The sequence below is a fragment of the Carassius auratus genome, linkage group LG30F, assembly GCF_003368295.1.
Source record: "Carassius auratus strain Wakin linkage group LG30F, ASM336829v1, whole genome shotgun sequence".
In the NCBI taxonomy this organism is placed as follows: Eukaryota; Metazoa; Chordata; class Actinopteri; order Cypriniformes; family Cyprinidae; genus Carassius; species Carassius auratus.
Genome location: NC_039294.1, coordinates 1,086,118 through 1,111,684, shown reverse-complemented (window position 1 = coordinate 1,111,684; position 25,567 = coordinate 1,086,118). Strand labels below are relative to the sequence as shown.

Sequence of the window (25,567 nt, the reverse complement as noted above, 5' to 3'; positions counted from 1 at the left end):
TTCTCTCCTAATTGTCATGTTTGACACGGCTCATGTGTCTGTCTGTCAGTGCCAGACTCTCTCTTGATGTTTTCATTTCCACCAGACCAACGCGTGCGTGTTTTTCTGTCACCGCAGAGAAAACTGAGAGCATTACGTGTCAGCATGTGCGTGTGTGATTCCCATGGCTTGACAGTGAGAGAAAACTTTCCGTTAGTGGACCAAACAGAGAAACAGGAAGCTGGCGCACACATGGAAACAAAACACTCTTATTCTGCCCTCATACACACCAGAGAGAACCAGTCAAAGGTGTGGACAATTGTGCTCCACTAGTTCTCTGCACATACTACAGACCGAATGTGAGCGCTTACACAAAATATCAGATTGTGTTCATCTCGAACTTGTGCAGTCTGATTGTTTTAGCTTCATTACTTCTGAGACTTCCCTTATTCATCAAATTATAATAAATAAACAAATAAAATATAAGCAATGCATTGTATAAACAAACAAAATGGTAGATTCTCATTTGCCAAGGCTTCTTAAATTTGTGTGAAGGTAAGATTACATTACAATAACAACATTTTGAGTTCATATTGTTTCTCACACAAAATGATCAAATGTCTTGGGATATTACATTTCTTGTCAAAATAAACTGATAAAATAATGACAAATAATAAAATAAAAAACTTTCATTTTAAATAAAAACACAAATAAAATAAACAAATATATAATAAAAATTACAAATTATCTAATCAAAAATAATAAAAAATACAAAGTAAAAGAATAATAAATAAATAAACATTAATTCACTTAAATTAGTGAATACATTTTATAACCCTATAATGTCTTATAATAAAACAAAGGATACAGTAGTCTATACATTGCTGTATACTGCACATTTTGCAAAGGTTGTTTGTATATTCTGTGTATTCAATTTGCATAATGTGCACAGTACAGTATATTTATATTGCAGAAACAGACTGCATGTTTGTACTATTCAGAATACTTAAAAACTGGAAAGTACTATTTCCAGAATCATTGTGTATTTAATGTATTTGTCATTTCCAGCATAATCAATAACTATTTTGCCCATTACCAAAGCAGTGCATGCATATTCTTACTTCTGTAAGGAGAGGCTGAGTTTGTCTGTGCTGGATTTGATCTTGTTCTGAGCCTCGAGGTGGTTCATGCCGTCAGTGCTGATGCCGTCGATGGACAGGACCTGATCTCCCACGGCCACTCCTGCTTTAGCTGCCTTTCCTCCATCCGACAGCTGAAACACACAGAGAATCAACAAATCAACACAGGGACACATATCTTACTGTTAAATATGCCACCAATTGATTGGGTGGCTCCTTTAAATATAAATACCAAAATACCTACAGTTAATTTTATTTTAACTTAGAATCTCAGTTTTATGAAGTATAAAACTATATATATATATATATATATATATATATATATATATATATATATAAATCTCTTGCATGAAAATGCAGTAAATACAAAAATACTGTAAAATCTTATTACTGTATTTTCAGCATCATTACTCCAGTCTTCAGTGTCACATGATCATTCAGAAATCATTCCAATATGGCTTTTTTCCTGCTCAAGAAACATTTCACTTTATTATAAATGTCAAAAATAATATTTTTATGAAAACCATGACTTTTTTAATATTTTTTGATGAAAAGAAGGTTCAGAAGAACAGCATTTATTTGAAATAATAGCAACACAACTCTGTAAAAGCTTTAGGAAACAATTAGAGAGCATCAGTAAAAGAGATTCCCTTCAAACACAGCAGAGCTTTCAACAGTAAACCACTCAAGACAAAAGTTCAGGTTTAGTGCAAAACAAACTCAGTTGAAGTGGTGCGTAAATCACAGCGAACCTGAGGCCGGTGTGGTCAGGCCAATTCAAACACAATTTAAGTAAAGATAACTCTGAAAGACTGCAGTACACTTCCAGTCTCAAACCACTCGAGTGCTCTTCAATTATCACATGACCACCTCTTTAATAAGATTATCTTATATAAACTCAAACCCTGCAGATGGCAGACATATGTGTTCATGTGTGCTCAGCTGTGTGCCTTTTATACGAGACGCTGTAAACATCTGAGACTGCATCTCATTCATCAATGTTTTGCTACGATCCTGCATGAAAGCGGCGCTCGTTCTTGTGCACTCAAGAACACATTTATGCGGCGGAAAGACAAGAACCTGGTTGAAAACATGTGGTACAAATATGCAGCTTCGCTGGTTTAATGCCACAATAACACAAAAGCGCACCGCGTTCTTTGATTTCTGTCATAACTTCTGTTTCAACTGGAGAGTAAACAGAAATAAAACACAAAGAGCATCTGAGAGCAATTAGAGCGCGACGGCACCCAAAGACAACGCGGACGCTGTTTTTCAAGAAACCACAATCTGGGGATAGCTAAAGCAAAGCCAATTTGAAGGTGGAAACACATAATTAACTTGCAAACATGTGTTTTGGGGTTGTTTCTGAGCCGTCGTGTGCGATTGTAAACGCTTCTTGGGTTCTCTCATTAATGCGCTTGAGAACATGTGGCCTGTTGGTCTTTGATTGAGTTCAGTTGCATGCTGTGCCCTCGAGGACAAGAGCGGACACTACACACACATAAACACACACATTAAACACATCTCAAATCAGGAAGTGAGTTTCAAAAGAAAGGAAATGGGACCAATATGAGGTCTGATGGAAGAACAAAAAGTGTGTGTGTGTGTGTGTGTGTCTGTGTGTGTGTGTATTTGCATACATATGTGTGTATGTTTAGTGAATGGGGTCAGGTCATTCTGATTCATCCGTAGGGCAAAGACGAACTCTGGTTGGAGTCTTTAAAGAAAAAATAATGCAGCCAAGAAGAAAATGCATGCATTTATTCATTGACTTACAGAGTTTCTAGAGCTGCAGATATAAAAGATATTAAATAAATGTCACAAATTGAGTAAGAACATGTGCTCCCTTTTTAATAAATTGATCAAATTCACATTTTGACTTGACAAGGAACTACGACTATAACTTAACTCCTGGTCAATTCATCACAATACTGATTAAGAGTATTGTGATAAAAAAAGACAATTTTGACATATTCTTAGAATTTAAAATAACTGTGTTCTATTGTAATATATTTTAAAATGTAGTTTATTCCTATGATGACTTTTCAGCATCATTCCTCCAGTCTTCAGTGTCACATGATCCTTCAGAAATCATTCTAGTGTGCTGATTTGCTGCTCAAGAAACATTTCTTATTATTATTAATGTTGAAAACAGTTGTGCTGCTCTTCTTCTGGATTCTTTGATCAATAGAAAGTAAAAACGGACAGTATTTACAGTATTTGAAATTGAAATATTTTGCAACATTATAATTGTATTTAATTTTGTCATTTCTGATCAGTTTAATGCATCTTTAAGCTTTGCCAAAAAATGCACTTATTAACTTTTGGCCATTTTTAGACCTCGGTCACCTCTATGCTTTCATTGCATGGAAAAAACATAAAAATTTGTTCTTTAGTGCTCATTGAAGAAAAGTAAATCATGCATGTTCAGAATGACAGGTTACTCCCGCAGCCTGTATGAGAACACTTATTTTGGTGTGTTTTAGCTGGGCCTGAATCTGGTGCTAAATATTTTTACTACTTGTTTACTCATGTGGTGTGTCGGTGGTTTTGAAAGTCAAGACGCAAACGCCAGTAATTGGAGAGTTGCTGGTTTCAGTGCTGGTTAGAGCACCAGTGCCAAAAGTTTTCATGCGACAATTGACACTCAACGCCAAACTATGTTCGCGAAGGAGAAAGCAGTTATATAACAGTGTAGACATTTGGTAATTCTTGGAATAGTTCACTCAAACAATACATATTTGCTCAGTCTCAGACCATCCAAGATGTAGATGACATTGTGTCTTCATCAGAATAGATTTTTCTGGGTGAGCTTTTCCATAAAAGGAGCATTAACCCACAAAAGTAGATGTTTAGCAAAAACTTCACACTGCTTCTGTAAAACACAGAAGCATTATATACAATAGTAGATATAAAATCTCATTCATGTTGTCTTGAAAAGTGCATTCAGTTTCCCAGTCACACCAAAACACATATAAACCTGAAATAAAACAGTAGGTGATTTACCCAGCGTAACCGTGAAGTCATAGCGCATACAGATGGTCTGCCACTCCAGCATCAGTGGTTTTACTGTTTCTGTTGCACGGCTGCTGGGTGAACAGTGAACAGAAGGTCTATTCAACTTCATAAACGTCCCTCAGAGACACGCCACCCCGTTCAGCGAAACTAGGTGCGTTCATTAAACTCACATAAACTAGCTGTGAATACTCATAAAATGCCTTATGTGTGTGTCTGAGGCATGGCACGAGTGCTGTCGCAATCAATACTAATGCAGTCTCTGCATAGAGACAGGCCAAAATGGTCAAGAAACGTCACTGCTGAGAGACAGAGAGAATGCTGTAATATTCAGATGAAGTGTGTGAGACAGATACCATTTGCTTCATCACGTTACACTGAACAGATCTGCACAAATAATTAAGCCATGTTTTCAAAAAGTCAGACAGAGGGGCATTTCATTCAGTCTTGGATAGTAATGAATGCTTGTGTTTGTTTCTGGCACTATAGCAATATAAAAAATGGGTGATTATTCAGTTAAAGGGAATTCATGTTTTTATTCAGCATGGATGCATTAAATTGATCAAAAGTGACAGTTCTACATGGTTTCTACAAAAATATTCAACATCCATATAAATAAATGTTTCTTGAGCAGTAAATCAACATATTAGAATGATTTAGGATGGATCATGTGACACTGAAGACTGGAGTAATGATGCTGGAAATTCAGCTTTCCATCACAGTAATAAATTGCATTTGACAATGAATTCAAATAGAATATTGTAATAATATTTCACAATATTACTGTCTTTACTGTATGTTTGACCAAATTAAGCCTTGGTGAGCATAAGAGGCTTCTTTAAAAAACATTTAAAAAATAAAAAGTATCATCTTCAAGCTTTTGAACGGTTTTGACCACTGAATGGCCAATCAGTCAAGCACTGCAGAGTGCTGTGTAATCAGACAGCAGAAATGGCTGAATGAATGGTTGAATTTGTTTCCTGCTCGTCTCACGTTCACATGTGGAATCTTGCAGGCGGTTTTGGGCAGATTTATAGGTGAGACTGGAAGCACAATCTGCTGACATGATCAGGAGAAGTGGTACAGTTTATACTTGAATGCTATGTCATTAATAATTCAGTGAAATTGTTATATCAGATTTCAGGAGGAGCAGAGTAATCTTCATTACATGTTTTCTCACAAGGGACATTAAATGGACCCGACAGATACATATTCTTTCCTGTGTATATTTTTAATTTAATTCAACAGTTTTTGATAGTTTTAGTTGTGGGTAAAAATAACTAAACTGATTTAAATTACTGTGCTAAAATAATCTCACTACTAAAATGTCAAAATATCAAAATTAAGAGCAATTTCTTAGTCTAGAAACAGTATACTATTAACAAAAATGTTCTGAACATATTACCAACCACACAGTAACACCCTAGCAACCACCCACAACATTCTACAAACAATATACTCTTAAACAACACTCTGAGCACCTTAGCAACCACACAGTAACACCCTAGCAACCACCCACAACATTCTACAAACAATATACTCCTTAACAACACTCTGAGCACCTTAGCAACCACACAGTAACACCCTAGCAACCACCCACAACATTCTACAAACAATATACTCCTTAACAACACTCTGAGCACCTTAGCAACCACACAGTAACACCCTTGCAACCACCCACAACATTCTACAAACAATATACTCTTAAACAACACTCTGAACACCTTAGCAACCACACAGTAACACCCTTGCAACCACCCACAACATTCTACAAACAATATACTCTTAAACAACACTCTGAACACCTTAGCAACCACACAGTAACACCCTAGCAACCACCCACAACATTCTACAAACAATATACTCTTAAACAACACTCTGAACACCTTAGCAACCACACAGTAACACCCTAGCAACCACCCACAACATTCTACAAACAATATACTCTTAAACAACATTCTGAGCACCTTAGCAACCACACAGTAACACCCTAGCAACCACCCACAACATTCTACAAACAATATACTCTTAAACAACATTCTGAGCACCTTAGCAACCACACAGTAACACCCTAGCAACCACCCACAACATTCTACAAACAATATACTCTTAAACAACACTCTGAACACCTTAGCAACCACACAGTAACACCCTAGCAACCACCCACACCATTCTACAAACAATATACTCTTAAACAACAGTCTGAGCACCTTAGCAACCACACAGTAACACCCTAGCAACCACCCACACCATTCTACAAACAATATACTCTTAAAAACATTCTGAGCACCTTAGCAACCACAGTAACACCCTAGCAACCACCCACAACATTCTACAAACAATATACTCTTAAACAACATTCTGAGCACCTTAGCAACCACACAGTAACACCCTAGCAACCACCCACAACATTCTACAAACAATATACTCTTAAACAACATTCTGAGCACATTAGCAACCACACAGTAACACCCTAGCAACCACCCACAACATTCTTCAAACAATATACTCTTAAACAACATTCTGAGCACCTTATCAACCACACAGTAAAACCCTAGCAACCACCCACAACATTCTAGAAACCGTATACCATTAAACAACATTCTGAACACCTTAGCAACCACACAGTAACACCCTAGAAACAACCCACAACATTCTACAAACTGTTTACTGTTAACAAGAATGTTCGAAACACCTCAGGAACCACACAGCAACACTCTAGAAACCACTCATAACATTCTAGAAACTGTATACTGTTAACAAAAACATTCTGAGCACCTTAGCAACTACACAATAACAGCCTACAATCCACAACATTCTAGAAACAGTATACTGTTAAAAAAAAAAAAAAAAATTTCAAGACCTTAGCAACCACCCACAACATTCTAGAAAAAACATGCTCTTAAACAACATTCAGAATACCTTAGCAACCACACAGTAACATCCTGGCAACCACCCACACCATCCTCCTAGCTTTTTTGCTGCAGGTTTTGCGCAGGCAAATGCCAATCATATTTCCTTCAAACTTAGAGAGAGAAAACATCTATAGTGGTACCTCCATGATGGCACAGAAAGAGAGAAACAGAACAAACACCCAGCTGTGATCCTGTGAACTGACACTAACCAGAATGTAGCAGTGTTCCAAACCACAGTTTAATAAAGCCTAGTTTAGACCAGATCCCTGTATTAAATCCCATCATAAACCAGAACTCAGAATATTAAATCTCTGTAAAGCTGGCCGGGGTACAGTGAAGGTCCAAACCAACCCAAACTTCCCACTGCTTTACACACACACAAAAAAATAAATAAATCACACTCCCACAACCTCAGACCCGTCCACGTCCAAACCCGTCACAATCCCCCCAAACGTTTATTTACAGTCTAAAGCTGTCACAGCGCCCATCCTGTCTGAAATCAGCACAAACGCTCAAAGAAATACTGCATCTTCAACCTACAACTACTCGCCAGAAAAACTGCAGTTTAATCCTCACGGCTGAAACCTGCAGAGCACTTTACCATCACATGAACTGGAACATTCTCATTTTATCTTATCAGCAACAAAAAGTTTATCACCCACGCATACACACTCATCTGGAGATGATGTCATGAGAAATCCAAGACAAAACTTGAGACAGCAGGTCTGCTTTAAGTAGTTCAACTTCAGTTAAGCTACACACATGACTCTCTACACTCTTAAAAATAAAGTATGTGAAAGAGGATGCCACAGTGATGCCACCTTTCAGTGAACAGCTCTTAAAAGAGCAATTTCTTAGCGTGAAGAACATTTTAGCAATCTAAATAACCTTTTTTTTCACTATAAAGAACCTTTCGTGGATTGAAAACCTGATTCAGATTGGTCACTGCACCAAATTAGCTTTCCATCAAATACAACCAATAAAATTCCATTTTAATTCAATAAAATCAATTTTATACCAATAAAAGAATAACTAGTTTAAATAAACAATTTAATTATATAATTAAATAAATATAAAACATTTTATTCATTTAAATAAACTTTTTAATGGTGTACTTATAACACTATATGTTGGAAAAATGTTGCTAGAAACGCTGGATGACTACATTAGTTTTGTAAACAGCTGAGCTACTGTTATACTGACAAATGCAGTTACTAGCATCACTAATACTGACTTCCCAACAATTCAAGACTGTAAGTCATAGACTTATGATGTGTCCAGCTAGCTGACGGCTGCGCTCCCAGTTTTTACTGAGGATCTGAAGTTGAAATAACATCTTTTATGGAGTGTGAGTAACGTCTGAAGCGGGATCCGAGAGAGCTCTCGCTCTATTGATAAAATATTTTCACTGGCTTCCCATCTAAGCCATAAACCAGACCATCCAGCAGCCAGAAGAACCACAACATCACAAACTAAATAATTGTTTTAAAATAAAATAAAATTATGAATAAAATCTAATATTTTATTTTAATGTATACATTTTATTTGAAAATAAAATAATAAATAACAATGTAAAATAGCTTGTAAAACACAACAGCATCATTGAAAATGCGTAATAAAATAAATAAAGACTTTAAAACACTGAGATGAAGAGGGGGGCCCAGAGGAAAAGAAGGAAGATTCTGGAGAGGGGGAGGGAAGGAAATAGAGAGAGGCAAGGAAAATCAATTAGAAGGTCATTTACATCACTCCTCTGCCAGATGGCATTGTGGGAATAGCTGTCATGCATTGGAAGCCCAAATGGGTGTGTGACATAAGTGCATCTGAGTGTGTGTGTGTGTGTGTGTGTGTGTGTGTGTGTGTGTGTGTGAGAGAGAGAGAGAGAGATACTGTAGATAGAGAGAGAGTGGAAGACTCATTAGGAAATAAAAAAGTATGAACAGGTGGAAAGCGAAGGTTACATAGATCACTTAACAGATAAAGAGATTAATATTCAAGGGGGAGTGGGGTAAACTGTGCCACTTGTGTATTAAGTTTGTCCTGAAGTCAAGATGAAATGAGATGGAGGTAAAACTAAGAGGCTTACAATGTCTGCTATCAAGTGACGTTAGAAAAAAGCACCTATAAATATATACAGTACACAGAAATACGTCGTGTCAAAAGTAGTCCACATCAGGACTAGGTCCATGTAACAGTTTGCAGCTCTTTGTTCTTTGCACCATCAAAATTAACCAGATTTTAATTTTACCCAAAGTTATTTGCACTGTATTTCAGCTATACATCATTTTAATTCATGCACTCTAGAAATTAAACTGCTGGCTTTGCTAGAAGCATGATCTTCTGTTAGAGCTAAAGGAACACTATAAATGCAATCCCAATTTATTTTTATGCACATTATTTGCAAAAAAAAAAAAAAAAAAGTTTAAACGTGAGAATATTTGAATTGCAAAGAGACAGTTTTGTACTGATGTTTGCAAAAGTATTTCTGGCATATATAATTTACCCCAAAAACCATTTAGCTACCGATGTTATTCTTTTAATCAAATAATTTGAATGGCTTTATACAGTGGTAATTCACCAACATAATAACAATAAATGTTGAGCTGCAAATTAGCATATCAGAATGATTTCTTAAGGATCAAAAAACATCTTTTAAAAAAATAAAATATTTTAGATAATTCTTAAATACTTTAAACTGTAATCATCGTTCACAGTATTACAGTTTTACTTAATATTTGATCAAATAAAGGCAGGCTTGGTTAGCAGAAGAGACATTAATTAATCAATACATGGGTTTGATTTAATTTGACATGCAAAAAATATTTTCTCCTGTGTATCTCTCATTCACAGGCAGCTGTAAATTATGGGTATTTTGTAAAGATATGATGACATTATAAACACAGTTTCACAGCTCTCTCCCCTATACATAATGACAGGGTCAGAAACAACAGAAAAACAGACAATAAGAGAATGAAGAGGGGGGTGAGAGATCATTAAAGGGTACAGATGGTGTCGGGGGGTCAGAAGGGCGGTATTATGTTTGAAGGAGTGTGTGTTCATACTCACCCGTGAGATGGAGAGAGGCATGTTGAAGTCTTTCCCCCCCTGCAGTCTGAAGCCCCAGGGGGCCGGACCCTGTAACACCACACTGTATTTACCACTCATAGCTGTCTGATATAAAACACACCCGCAGAGGCTGCCAAACACTCAGAAACTCCTCACAGAACGCCCTGGAGAGACAGACAGACAGACAGAGAGAGAGAGAGAGGCAGAAGAGTTCAGTCAGACATCGTTGAAAAAGCTTGTGATTTAGAACTAGATTTGGACTTTTTCTAAATAAAATGTGAGTGGAAAAACTCAATGCTAGGAGGCTGCCAAGGCATTTCTATGCTGTTGTTAAAATGTTAAGGGTGGTTTTTACTCGCAAAAGCCTTTTCGAAGTTTCTGAGCAATAGAAACAGAGAGGCTTGCCCTATGAAACACTGCTAATGAAGTTTAGTAGCAGAATAAAAAACCTATTTTTAAAAAACATGCTCAGTCTCGTTAAAAAATTATTGTGTTTTACATACATTTCAGTTTAAAAGTTTGGCTTTTTAAAATATTTTTACGCTCACCAAATCTAAATTTATGTGGTTAAATAATAATAATAATAATAATAATATTAGGAAATATTATTACAATTTTAAAACTTTTTAAATTTACTATTTACATTTACTATTTTACTATCATTTAAAATTGAATTTATTTATGTGATGCAAAGCTGAATTTTCAGCATCACTGATTCAGTCTTCAGTGTCACAACATCACTTCAGAAATCAGTATATGGTGAATAGAATGCATGCATGAATAGAACGTTCAAAAAACAGCATTTATCAAAAATAAAAATCCTTTTTAACGCCATAAATGTCTTTACTATCACTTTCGAACAATTTATTGCATCCTAGCTAAAAGCAAGCTTCTGAACAGTAATGTAATACAAAAAACAATATATAATCCATAAATTAACATACATTTAACAAAGTTAAAGAAAATAAATCGTTCCGCATATGTTATTCAGATAACTTTACCTTCAGAAAGCAACAACCTTGACAAAAAGAAACGGACTTCTCTGCAATTCAGGTCGAAAGGTCCAACACAAAATGATCCACTCAGACAGCAGACTGTCCATTTATACCCATCTATCAGAGGGTGTGTGTGTATTTTGGGGGTTGGGATGGGGGTGCTAGGCTTACACACTGATATTTTGGGAACAGACCCTAGACGTGCTGCCAAATATTAAAAAGGAACCATCATAAAGCCACCAGAACCCTAAACAAAGGTCCTGAGATTAGACGATCAGGATCAGACGCTGGAATGTTCCACGGGTCAGATGGGTGTCCCATCACCAGCACATTTCTAGAGGGAATGCTTTAGCCTGCCAGTATCTCTGTCTATTGCTCATATTGTCCAATAATTCATCATGGAAAAAGAGTAAGATTACTCTAAACACTGAAATACAGATGAGATTCACATGTGATCCATGCTGTCGTCACGCATTATCCAGAATGCTCTTCATCTGCTATCAGTAAGACAAATGTTACTCTCATTAAACAAACCCAAATGATGGAAAATTATAGTAATGTTTCTAGAATGTTGTACTGTGCTGTGGTGATTGTGCACGGCTTCTGTTGCACTACAATTTCCAATTCGATATAAATATGGGTGGATGGAAGATGGTAGAAGGATGATGGATAAATGGACGGACAATGGATGGATGGATGGATGGATGAAGACTGAAAGATGAGAGTTGAATAGACGGATGGATGACTGGACAGATGGATGGAAAGATGGAATGATGGATGAAAATATGGGAAGATGACAGATGAATGTGTAGATGGATAGATGGATGGAAAGATTGAAAGATGATAGAAAATGTATGAAAATATTGCAGATGGATGGATGATGGCTGGATGGAAAGAGGATGGATGGATGGATGGTAGAGGAATGGATGGATGGATGAAAGAGGAATGGCATCCATCCATTCCTCTTTCATCCATCCATCCATTCCTCTAGAGGATGGATGGATGATAGAGAAATGGATGGATGATGGATGGATGGATGAATGGTAGAAGAATGAATGGATGGATAGATGGATGGAAGGATATAGAGAAATGGATGGATGAATGAATGAATGGATGGATGAATGGTAGAAGAATGGATGGATGGATGGATATAGAGAAATGGATGGATGGATGGATGAATGAATGGATGGTAGAGGAATGGATGGATGGATGGGAAGAGGATGGATGGATGAATGAATGGATGGTAGAGGAATGGATGGATGGATGGATGGATGGATGGATGGATGGGAAGAGGATGGATGGATGAATGAATGGATGGTAGAGGAATGGATGGATGGATGGATGGATGAATGAATTGATGATAGAGGAATGGATGGATGAATAGATGAATGAACGGACCATGTGTGTGTGTGTGTGTGTGTGTGTGTGTGTTTGTGTGTGTGAGTGTGTGTGTGCTGAGTGAGGGGTTTGTCCGGTATCTGACCCAGATGTAATATCAATAGTTTAAAACTCATCATACTCAATGTGTTCATCTCCCTCTCCACACACACACACACTCATCTCTCTTGCCACAGAAGTGCAGAAGTACACAATATGGAAATCACATTAGTGGCATAAGATAAATGATATATGCGGACACACACAATAGAGCATTCAGAGGCATGCTGAGTGGCGGCAGTAAGTAGCTTTAGGCTTGAGTGAGAACAGCTGAGACCAAAGCCAGAACAATACACGCTGTCTGTGTGTGTGTGTGTGTGTTCATAATAGCTGTCGGATTAAGTGCTTCTCTGGTTTACAGTTTTCTCCAACAACATGCGTTATAGATCCAGCGACTCCAGCGGGAGACACAAGGAAAACAGATTGCTGCTTTGTGTTGTGTTTCTTCTGGCCGCTGGTCATAGATGACCTTATTCATTAGCATTACAAAGAGATTTAACTGCATTAACCACATTTAAGTCACAATTGCAGTGTGTGTGTGTGTGTGTGTGTGAGACATTTCTGACTAAAAATATCATGCGCATAAACTCAAAGAATCTGTCTGGCTGTATGCAACTACTAATCTAATTTAATCCTGATCTGTCTGCACTGAATCAATGCAGTTAAACCAGACGAGTAACTAATTCAGTCGTCTGATACCTGCTGACAATGCTTTCAAACCTGGAACTCTAATTGCATAGAAAAGATGTAAGGTATCGTTCATGTCTGGAGCAAAAGCACTGTAGGAAGGGTTAAACGCAGAAGTTACGATTTGGAGTTTGTTCAAATCTCTAAATAAGAGCAAGAGTTTGACTTTTTGAAACACTGCTAAAGCAATAACTAAAGCCCCAAAAGGTGCTAGTTCCTGGAACAGTGAGCAGATCTTCACAAGGACCAATCAATGTTCTGCATGCTAAAAATAAATAATGAAACAGTGTCTGCGCATCTGAGCATCTGAGCATCTGCGCATCTGCTTGCTATGCTTACATGTGAATGTGTCGGTGACCCATGAGTCAGTTGAATTTATGGTTTATATACCAATTTGTAAATATAATCTCCTGAAAAAGTTTTCTAATATTGGTTTTCAGTTTTAATTTCCTTTTAAATGTAATTTATTCCTGTGATGCAAAGCTGAATTTCCTGTCTTCATTGACACATGATCCTTCAGAAATCATTCTAATGTGCTGATTTATTATTAGTGCTGGAAACAACATTATCAGTGCTGTTTTTTTCTGCATTCTTTAATGAATAAAAAGTGAAAAAGAACAGTATTCATTTAAAATTAACAACTTTTCTAACAAGTCTCTGAGTCTAATGAGTCTTTGCTATCACTTTTTATCCTTTTGACACATCCTTGCTGAATAAAAGTTTTCATTACTTTCAAAAAAAAAAGAAAGAAAAAAATGTAATCCAAATTTGACTTCAAACTCTTGAACGGTAGTGTTAAGATTTCCATTTTAATAAATACTGTTTATTAAAAAAATATATATTATATATATATATATTAATAAAAGAATCCTGGAAAAAGTATAACAGGTTCAAAAAAAACATGAGGCAGCACAACTGTTTTGTACACTGATAATATAATAATAATAATTTTTATGCTTGGTAATTTAGTGATTTAAATAATTTTCCTCATCTGCTGCCTGTCTAATTTGCTCATCCAGAGCAGAGGGGTGAAGACAGACATGGACCCTAGCCTGAATAACATATGACATCCCCCCATCCATATGTTGCCCTCCGAGACATTATGAGACAATACAGTTCCTGAAGAACACTACCAAATCCTAACACTACCAAATCCTGATTTCAGTTTATTCTCACCATTTCACACTTAACATTTACTCCATGCGTTATGGATATTATTAGGCAATTTGCAGGCATGCCATGTCAACACAAATATCGATTTTGCTAAACTTCGTTTTTCAAATCTAACATATTTTACAAAAAAGAAATACTGCGTGAATTCATTAATTTCATCAGTGAACATCAGTGTGGTTTCAACTCACTCAAAGCCCTTATAAATTAGTATAAATTAAATAACCAACGTCATCATTGTTTTCTATAGTTCTTGATTAAAGTAAACACACACACACACTAACACTAGCATGCATCACTAGAATGCAGATAAATATAATATAAGAAGATAAAACTAAAGGGTTGAACTGTGTTTCTAAAACAAGTGATTCGGATTGGGCAAGTTGTCACATTTATATAAGAACATGCTGTTTATGAGTTTTATCAGTTCTATGAACAAAACAATGGTATATTTTTATTTGTATTATTATTTTTAATTGTCTTACTCTTTTCAATCTGCATTTAAAAAAATGGTTATTTAAAACTGCATTTTAGAAAATTACTTATTTTACTTATTTTACTTAAGACAGTTTCACATTTAAAAAAAACATATTCTTCTCAAATCGGCGTCAATAAACAGCAAGTGCTGTAGTGACAACTTGCCCCGCTTTCCCACACACTAAAAGTATTTAACTGAAATTCATGTAAAACCGTTTTAAAGTTTCTCCTGTCTTGCGTCATGTGATGAGCTCGCGCTTACCTGTGCGCGCAGGTCTGGAGATGAGTCGCGTCGCGTCTGTGCAGCTGCGGCGGCGCTGCGAGCCTCATGTGGTCCCTCCGCTAGTGACGTCATCAAACGTGGGCTGGACCTACAGAAAAAAATAAAACACTACAGGGACCTTCCCGCAACCCCCATAAAGCTTTTTATTTTTTACTTTATAAGGACGCTACATTGCATAACAATTTTTTTTAACTACTATTAAGCAGCTTATATTCCGACCATGCAATAAAAGTATGTATTAAAGAAAAGGAAAATTAAGTATAGTTGAATTATATTTAATTTATGTGACACATTGCACTGATGAAAAAAAGAAAGAAAGAAATGCATTGCTCATACCACGTAAAAATAATGTACAGGCAAATATTTATAAAATAGGAATATAATATGAAATATAAAATATGAAAAATTTAATTTTGTAATAATTGAAATTGTAAAAATAAAGTGGGTGAAAAATACAAAATACTATGTCCTGGCAAAAAAAAAAAAGCTATATATACACAGAGACATTTACATAACTTTGTCAGTACTCTCTCTCTCTCTCTCTCTCTCTCTCTCTCTCTCTCTCTCTATATATATATATATATATATATATATATATACCTACACATAGCAAATACAATTTAAAATAAATGACTTGAAAAAGCTCAATATATGATAATAAACATAATGTATAAAGTCAGATTGTTTCAGTCTTATGGAATAGTACTTTTACTTGGTGGTGCAGGTTTCAAAAGGTGCAGTTTTACAATTTTGAGAAAAAGTAACACTACCATACTGAATCAGTCATATAAGTAATGATTTATGATGATGAAACCCAAAAATCCTCACATTCACAGAGAGATAACAGTGTTTACTGCACAGCACGGTACCTAAATCACACAGACCCTGTCTGGCCTTTCCCTCCATCCACAGGACGACAGCTTTTACAAAGACTACAGACTCTTTAAACAGTCTGACATGTTAGACAGTCTAAAAGCATGCCAATGATGTTAATGGGGGCTAAATAAGATGTAGTGTAAACACAGACCACACCAATGCATAAAGAAGCTATTATTAGCATCTGTTCAAAGAATGGGGATCAATAATGTACTCTAGTTCAAACTGTCCTCTTGAAAAAGCAGTGAGAGTGATTCCAGTTTATTTTACGCTCTGAGCTAATGCACTCATAAAGCAACAGAGACAAATGAGGGGACTGTTTAGAAATCAATGTGCTCTAAATACAGTCAAATCTCTCTGAAGCACAGGCTAGTCTTACAGATATTAAGGTGAGACAATAGTTACACTATTTACTGAATCAATTCTGCATTAAAGATAATCTGGGAATCATTTAAACAGGTTGTGATGGCATGATATTCAGCGTCCTCTGCTGGATGAAGGATGAAAATGAAGCATTTCCGTGGTAATGCCAACAGTACAGTATATTCAGATTTATAAACGGTAGATTTAAATCAAATAAATTAAGTATGTGATTTTTTTTTTTTATCAATTACCAGTTATTTTGTTTAAAAACTAGATGCTTCTACCTATTTGTGGAAATTACAAAGTTGTTCTGTATTCATGGTGTATATTGAAACATATATCACTAAGTAAGGGCTTTGGCAACAAATATTGGTTTGTAGTTATTTCCGAAAGAAACACACACACAAAATTGAAACAAAGCCAAATAGTACACAGAAGAAAAAAAAAGAACTTTGGTGTTGAAATAATTCTCTTTCTCTTATATCTTAGATATTGCTAATAAATATCACAAATAATTACAAAGAATCATTAAGGTACATATTTAATTAAACTTAGAATTTAAAAGAAATAGTTTTCTATTGTAAAACATAACCCAAATATCTGTATTATTCAATAATATTATTATTTTTTTTATTTTTTTATTTTTTTATTTTGTACTTTGCTTTAGATAAAGGCTGATACAACAAATACATGTAAGTGTACTTTTTGGTCATTAAAATAAGTAACATGTGGTTCATGTGTGTGAAGACAAAAGGAATGTACAAATATATTATTTTTAGAATTTCTTCAGACAAAAAAAAATGTAAATAAAAAAAACCTTTTCAATAAAAACAAATAGCCTTTGATTGTCAAACACACACACACACACACACCTCTAAAAGGTCATTTCTCAAGCACTGATGATTCCTTCATGAAGTGCACATCTAGTCATTATCAGCATTGATTTAACAGTGCCAGATCAGTGCTGGTCGGTTCGTGAGAGAAAGCTCTCTGTAGTCTCCTGTAGCTCTGCAGGGCAGTTTGTGTTTGTGAGGTCAGATATTAAGTCCTGACAGTGAGATCCAGACTTTTCTTCTCATGCTGTATCTTCTCTCATGTTGCTCTCTGGAGCTGGACTGAAGATGATTGTGGGAGCGTCTGAGGAGCTCCAGGTCAAAGAGTCGTTCTTAGGGTTAAATGAGAGGTCAGAGGTCATGTCAGCACTCCTGCTCTTCTTAGTGTAAATGACCGTTGGTGCTGTTGCCATGGCGAGGGAACCAGAGACGAGATCTCGCTCGCATAGACTGAACGACTCTCTCATCTGAACCGGAGGCTAGAACACAAATACACTTGGTGATTGGTTGAATTACTGTATATGGACACACCCCTTCCTGTACATTCATTTGGTCTATAAGTTTGATTCATAAGTCTTTTTAAAGGTAAAGTTCACCAAAAAATTTCAATTTACTGAAAATATTCTCAGGCCATCCAAGATGCAAATGAGTTTATTTCTTCATCAGAACAGATTTGAATAAATGTAGCGTTTTATCACTTGCTCACCAATGGATCCTCTGCAGTGAATGGGTGCCGTCAGAATGAGAGTCCAAACAGCTGATGAAAACATCACAATAATAACCAGTAATCCACAGCACTCATTTCCAACAGTTGATGTCTGGTAAAGAAAAAAGCTAAATTTTTTTCATTAACAAATCAATCATTAAATGGTTCTTTATCCACAATATTTTTTTTAGCTAGGGATAAAATTGTCTCATCTGAATCAGAAGTGAAATATGCATAGATCAAATGCCAAAACAGTTTTAACTAAATCTATTGGTGTATTTTGATGTGAGAGGACAACATGGGCTGGACTTTTCCACTGGAGGAAGCGTTATTATGGACTCGTATTTTGGCCAGAAGAGATTATTTAAAGTTAAGTTGCTTCGTACAAATATGAAGCAATTTTTTTCTTCACAAGACAGTAAATGCTGGACTGGAGGGGTATGGATTATTGTGATGTTTTTATCAGCTGTTTGAACTCTCATTCTGACGGCACCCATTCAATGCAGAGGATCCACTGATGAGCAAGTGATGAAAAATGTATCCAAATCTGATGGAGAAACAAAATCTTGGATGGCCTGGGGGAGAGTACATTTTCAGCAAATTTTTAAGTGAAATATTAATGTTTCAGTGCCAGTGAATTCAACCTCACCTTCTCTATCAGCAGCGAGGAGCATTTGAGGATCCGTTGTCTCGTTAAGTTTCTAAATGACACTTTAGTTAAGTTGGACCTGTTCACCATCAGATTTAGCTCCGTTTCTCCCATTACCTGCAATCTCACACACACACACACACACACACATAAACACACCCTAAAATATAGATCCATGGAAAAACCAGCACCTTATTCAGCATCCTAAAGATTTTGATAATAGCAGTGTTACTGATATAAAGTGTGTAGTATTGAGCAGGTTGTACGATTCAAATTTAAGACCATTGATATGAAAGGATGGACATTTCTACTGTACCATAGTACTGGAGTCATTGGCGGTGGTTTTGTGGAGTTTGTTCTTGGAGACTGATGACTGTCTGCTGATGCTGGTGTCCTGGACAGAGGCATCACTATTGGTGGAAGAGGTGAGACAGTCCTTCTGAACACGAGACAGGCAGGACAAACCTGGGACCTTCTCAGCCAATGTGGCTCTGCAGACAAATTAATATATGTCGTGACATGAAAAAATTATATATATATATATATATATATATATATATATATATATATATATATATATATATATATATATATATATATATATATATATATATAATATGTCATCAACTTTTTTAGTTCACTTAAATAGACTTTTGGTGTGACAAATGATTATAAAACAACATGTAATTTAAAAACATTAAAATATCAATTATTATTATTTAAATAAACTGTTTGAATGCATATTATTATATTATATTATATTATATTATATTATATTATATTATATTATATTATATTATATTATATTATATTATATTATATTATATTATATTATATTATGTTATATTATAAATCGTTTAAATTAGTTTTAGTCTGGGGCATTGCGGCCACTGCTTGACATTAATGTTCTACTAACCCTTTGTATTTATTTTGTCCACATACAAACATGTTTTTGCATGAAATATGCGTTATTGTGTATTTTGTTTGTTTCATTATCTATTTACCTGTATTTGGTGTGAACTATGGCATATATGAAAGGGTTGTAGATGGCAGATGATTTGGCGATGACCACAGGCAGTGTTTTAGAGTAGGGTGTGAGGATGCCTGCATGCCTGAGAAAACACAGGGAAAAATACAGTTACTTTTAAATGCATGTAGGTCATTCCAAAAAAAATCAAGTGCAGTGCTGAAGAGAGAAAAAGAGATTATAATGTTTTATAATCACTTCCTACTTCACACAGCTGTGCTGAGCTTATAGCTAGAGATCCACAAACACACTCACATACACAGACAAATGTACATCGAAAAGTGCCAGATAATCAGGGGATTTGCAGATTACAGACACTGTAACACTTCTGATATATATTCTGACAAACTATAAATAGCATCTAGTGTACCAATTCAATGCATCATATACTGTATTGAGGACTTTCGCCATATTGGTCTGTATCTCAGTAGCTGGTTATGAGTCAAAATTTCCATTATTGCTTGTTTTTTTATGTCATTTCTGAATATTTTTTGCAACATTTTATTTTTTTGTGTCCTCTAGAATTCTGATTTCCAAAGGGATTACTAATAACAATAACGATGACTCAAAACTATATCTTCAACACTACACAGCGCAAAAATATCTATTTAAAAACTTTTCTTAATATAAGCGTCTTTAAACAGTTAAAAGTTACCCCACATAGTGTTACAATGTGTCCTGTTATATGGTTGAAATCTGCAAATGAAACTTTTTTTATAGCCAGTAACTGTCAGTACTTAAACATATAGGGTTACACAGAAATCGTATCCCCATTACTGAAATTATCCACATTCTTCCCAAATTTTAAATAGCAAGCACGAGAAATAAGATGTTTTAGGAACAGTACACTTTCAAATTTAGGACAAATACTATATTTCATAGTTACTTCTCATCAAATGTATCCCTTTAATCTCAGAGGAAAGACTATGTCATATGCCTACAGGACAGATAACAACAGAGCAGGACAGTGAACACAAGTGAGCTGTTGTCTTGTTCTCATCACATGGCTGTAAAATCAGTATGAGGCCATAATTTTACAACCCCATACAGTTGCATGTGACAATAATACTGATATTTATGTATAATGCATGTAGTCACGGAATTTGATGTGCACTACTCTTTAAAATTGTGGAGTCATGAGAATGTTTGATGTTGTTGAAAGAAGTTTCTTTTGCTCAACAAGGCTGCGTTTATTTGTAAAATCAGTCCTATTTTGCAGTGTAACTTTTTTTTCTTAATGTATTTTGAAATGTAATGTATTACTGTGATGCAAAGCTGAATTTTCAGCATTTTCACTCCAGGCTTCAGCATCACATGATCCTCCAGAAATACAAACGTGTAGATGCTCAGCACTCACCCTGCCCAGGCGATGAGGGTGACACACGCGTAGGGAGCCCAGGACAGCACATACACCACTATGACCACAGCTGCTATTTTAGCCAGTTTCCATTCACTCCTCATGGACTGCTGCTTCACAAGACTGGACTTCTGAGTGCTCAGCCGCTCTAGATCTCTAAACACACACACACACACACATTAACACTTTTCAGTGAACACTCTTCAATTTGAAAAGGCCTCCAGGAGCTCAGACCTGCTGGCCTTTCGTACAGAGAGGAACATGAACAGGTAACAGTAGAGGATGATGGCCAGAGGGATGAAGAAGACGAAACAGCACAGCATCATGGTGTAACTCTTGTTGCTGGGAGAAGGTGAGACGTAGTCCCACGTGCAGGATGTCATCAGACCTTCAGGGATGTAGGAACCTGCAGGAGCATTAAAAGACACATCGGAGATTTCAAGCTAAAGTCACACCTTAAAGGGATAGTTCACAGATAATAAAATATCTTATAAAAATATCTTTGCAATTGCAAGATATCTGAGGAAAAAAAAAATTCTGAATTGTGAGGTCCGAACTCACTATTGAGAGAAAAACAATCATTTTAAGATAAAGAGTTGCATTAAGCTATTAGTAAAAAATACTTTAGCTAGAGTGTTTTCCAGATTATCTGTATAAAATAAAGTTCATAAAAATAATCACTTCAGCAAAGTTTCTACTATTTTCTAATTATGAATAAATAAAATAATGTTTTTTTTGTTTAAAGATACTGTCAGTTTATTTAAAAAATACAGAAAAAAATATTTTAAAAGTTTTTTATTTATTTACTTATTTTTTGGAAGATTCTGAAAGCTTTGAAGGAGATCTCAAATATTTCATGTCTGAATTTAACAGAAGAAGGATGAAATCTTACTCCAGCCAATCAGAGGTGCCAGACTCCAGGCCAGCGAGTAGATCCAGATGCACAGGATGGCCAGAGAGGTTCTGCGTTTGGAGTTCCACTGGATGGTCTGCAGCGGTTTGGTGATGACCAGGTATCGATCGATAGAGATGACCAGCAGGTTTATCATCGAGGTGATGCCAAACAGCGCACCACAGAATGCATATATTTTACATCCTGAAGACACAAAGCAATATAGAGAATCTAGTCTGTATAACAGTCAAGACAGGTTTGAGTGAAAAATTTTTTTATAGAATAATAATAAGTCTGTTTTTTGTATTTTTTGTATGTGATGTTTGTTCTACATCTTTCAAAATCTTACAAATGTCTGTAAAAAGATCATGTTACCCAGCTCCCCAAACATCCACTCCTTAAACAAGCAGTTGATGAAGAACATTGGAGACTGTGTGATGGCCATGAGTAAATCACTGACCGCCAGGTTCATTATGAAATAATTTGGCAGGCTCCGCAACTTTTTATTACTGCACAAAAAATATTGAGACCAAGTTATGTTTATTCCATTTATTCCATTGTTAAAACAGAAAAAACACAGTTTATGAACAATTAATTTAACTCTTTTTTTTCTGCAAAAGACAAAAGATATTTTGAAGATATAACAGTTTAGGTTACCATTGACTTCCTATATATGGACCAAAAGTACAATGGGAGTCAATGTGAACTAAAACTGTTTGTTTTCCAGTAAAAATATCTTTAAGTCATTTCAAAAGTAATTTTCTTTTGATTAACTGTCCTATAACAGTGTGTTTCCACCAGTGAATAAAATTCAGAATTTAAGTCTATATCTCACAATTCTGACGTTTTCCCACAAATTTGTAGTTTACATCTCACAATTCAGATTTTGTATTAAAATAAGTCAAATTTTCAAGAAAAAAAAATCCGAACTGTGAGACACAAAGTAGCAATAATTTTTTTTATTCATGGCAGAAATATTCCATAACTATCCTTTTAACTGCATTTAAAAGCAAATATGTAATTTTTTACACACACAGAATGATTATATCCCTACTATTCTTTGCTGACAAAACCCTTCATTGTAAATGCATAAAAAGAAGATGAGATGCAAATGAGTTATTTGTCAAAGCTGACATCCAACAGATCAAATGCCCCCATTTCAGTTCTTTCCATCGATGTACAGCAGTTTTAGGGATTCCCTGCATTCCTGGAATAGCAGTCAATTCTTTTCACTCTCAGAAACCCATGATTTTAAAAATTGCACCCATTTATGGAACTGAAATAAACCTTGTTATTTATACCTCATTCACAATATTCACAATTTCCCTGCCATAAAAATGACCTATTTTTAATACATATTAAAAAAACAATTATGGAAAATGAGGATTAGGGCTGTTCGGTGACCTGCAGGGTGTTTTGCCTGAGTAACCTTAATCTGAACAAACTGCCTGCTCTAGTTTTACCGCACTTCCCCAATTTACTAATACAATTTCAATAACATTTTCAAATTGAGTTTGATAATTAATTAATTACAGTGCTAACTAATAAAACACCAAACTTACCGACACGAGCGGAAAGTTCTTCACCTCAACAAAACGAAGCATTCATACCTGTAGAAGGCAAACATGACCAAAGTGTTGCCCGTGACTCCCAAAGTGCCGATGATGAGGATGACGAAGGCGATGATGTAATGCACATGATCCGGGATGTCCAGTCTTTTGTAGATCTGCCGTTGAGGCTCCATCACCAAACTGAAGATACAGCAACAAACACTGAAGAACAGCTCTTCAACAAACCCAACCTGAGCGCAGACTCAGTCATGGTCTCGGTCTTCTGTTTCCCACATCCCTCTCTGCTCAGAGTAAGAGAGAGTTTAGTTAAACACTATCAGTAACAGCCACAGATGGACACACTGCGACCTACTTGTCATGTCACATGACACACCCCTCGCTCCAGCATCTGTCCCACCCAAGCTTTCTGTGTCTTCAGAGCGATCCCATGCTCATCACACACACACACACACACACACAAGGGGCAGGTTATTATGAAAATAGAGCATCATTACCAGTCAAAATATCCTCATGGAACATGATCTTTACTAAACATCCAAATGATTTTTGGCATAAAATAAAAATTGATAATTTTGACCCATACAATGTAAGCAGATTGTTTGAAAACATACAAATCAAATTCATTTTATTTAGACACTAATTTGATTAAGTGTAAATAGTTACAAAATGCATGAGTGTGTGTTGGCATCCAAAAGTGCATAATTTCCTACTGTACAGTAGAAAAACAGTATATGTTTAAAGTATGTCAAATTCAAAGTATTAATAAAAAAAGTTGGGGGAAAGTCTCCTGATAACTTACTACATCCATCGAGCTTGATTATACTGTCAGAGTTCTGCTCTTGTACATTTGACAATACAAAGCTTTGGTATAACATTAGCAGAAAACACTTTCGACTGTGACCACCTTGTTTTATCCTACAATAACCAGCGAATAAAAAAGCTTAATGGTTCGTCCTGAGAGACCTTGTGTGTCTGTCCGCATGTTCTCTCATCACTTTAGCTCCGTAATCCAGGCATCACTTCTGTTCTCTCCACGGCAGTCAATGGCCTCTGTGGGATTGAAAGATGTGGGATTATATCTCTCTCCATAATCCTAAATCTTAGCTAAAACCTCACTGACAATAACAGCATTACTCTAATTCAGCCTATATGACAAGCGTGCTCACAGTAACACACCAGCCTCCGGCTGATCATATTATAGCTCAAGGAATCAATCTAACTAACCTGGAGCATACTGTGAGAGGTTCTCACTCCTAATCTAAGATCTGCGGGGGGCAAAACTGACATCATTTAGAAATAAAGTTCCTTTATTAATGGAGATGAATGTGCACCATTCAAAAGTTTGGAGTCAGTAAGATTTTTTCAAAGAAATTAATACTTTGGATGCACTCAATTGGTCAAAAGTGACAGTAAAGACATTGTTAAACAAAAATTATATTTATTAGAAATGCTGCTCTTTTGAACTGTCTATTCGTGTGTGTGTGTGTGTGTGTGCTACAGAAGTAGAGATCATGAGACTTGCAGGTGGGACCTTTTACCTATCTACCGGAAAGAACACCTTAGCAACTGCATAGCAACACCCTAGCAACCACCCACAACTTTCTCAACTCAATATGATGATTAAGACAGTCTCGTTCAGATGAGTGGAGAGATTTAGGGATCCTGACATCTGATATTACCATAGGACAGCTGCACATGTAAAGATCGATATAAGCCTCTTTAGCCTGTCTTGAACAAATCATCCCTCTGCAGCATTGTGCATAAAGTAACAATGGCATGAAATTAAATGTGGGTTTAATCAAGAGAATGTTTTGCAGTATAGTAATGGTGCACAAATTGGCAACAGCAATAACATCATAAACAATGCAAAAGACTAAAAGCAGATAGAGGAATGTGATAAGTTGAGTCTAAGGTAAAAAACAACAACATTATTTAGAAAATCTGCCAAATTCAAACAGAAAATAAGCTTTCACTTGAATTCTGTTGACATTTACGTAGTCATTTCGCAATTAAATCAAAACCTTTTGGGGGGAGGAGGGTCTTCAGGGATAGATAGATTTTCTTGGAAAGCATTATGTTTGCATGGAAATAAATCATGAGTTCGTAATTATTGTCTGACTCCACATGACT

At 35.9% G+C, this 25,567-nt stretch overlaps 2 protein-coding genes across 6 annotated transcripts in view; both read right to left on the bottom strand.

Annotated features, from left to right (window-relative positions):
* The window catches only part of pdlim5a (PDZ and LIM domain 5a), a 59,144-nt gene extending 43,925 nt beyond the window's left edge, over positions 1 to 15,219 (bottom strand). For 4 of the 5 annotated variants that reach the window (XM_026240516.1, XM_026240519.1, XM_026240520.1 and 1 more), the window contains exons 1-3: positions 11,116 to 11,226; positions 10,115 to 10,278; positions 1,101 to 1,252 (exon numbers count right to left, since the gene is read on the bottom strand). In XM_026240516.1, the coding sequence (XP_026096301.1) occupies positions 1,101 to 1,252; positions 10,115 to 10,213 (251 nt within the window). In that variant the 5' untranslated portion in view covers positions 10,214 to 10,278; positions 11,116 to 11,226. Of the gene's footprint in view, positions 1 to 1,100; positions 1,253 to 10,114; positions 10,279 to 11,115; positions 11,227 to 15,142 lie in introns of those variants that run through there. The other variant, XM_026240517.1, reaches the window with a different exon arrangement.
* A 4,371-nt stretch (positions 15,220 to 19,590) lies between these two features.
* On the bottom strand, positions 19,591 to 23,610 carry LOC113067914 (melanopsin-A-like). Its single transcript, XM_026240398.1, has 6 exons — positions 23,477 to 23,610; positions 22,242 to 22,375; positions 21,867 to 22,070; positions 21,209 to 21,380; positions 20,975 to 21,130; positions 19,591 to 19,702 (listed from the first exon to the last, which is right to left on the bottom strand). Exons 1-6 carry the CDS (start codon positions 23,608 to 23,610, stop codon positions 19,591 to 19,593), a joined length of 912 nt encoding a protein of 303 aa, XP_026096183.1.
* Between the last annotated feature and the right edge of the window lie 1,957 nt (positions 23,611 to 25,567).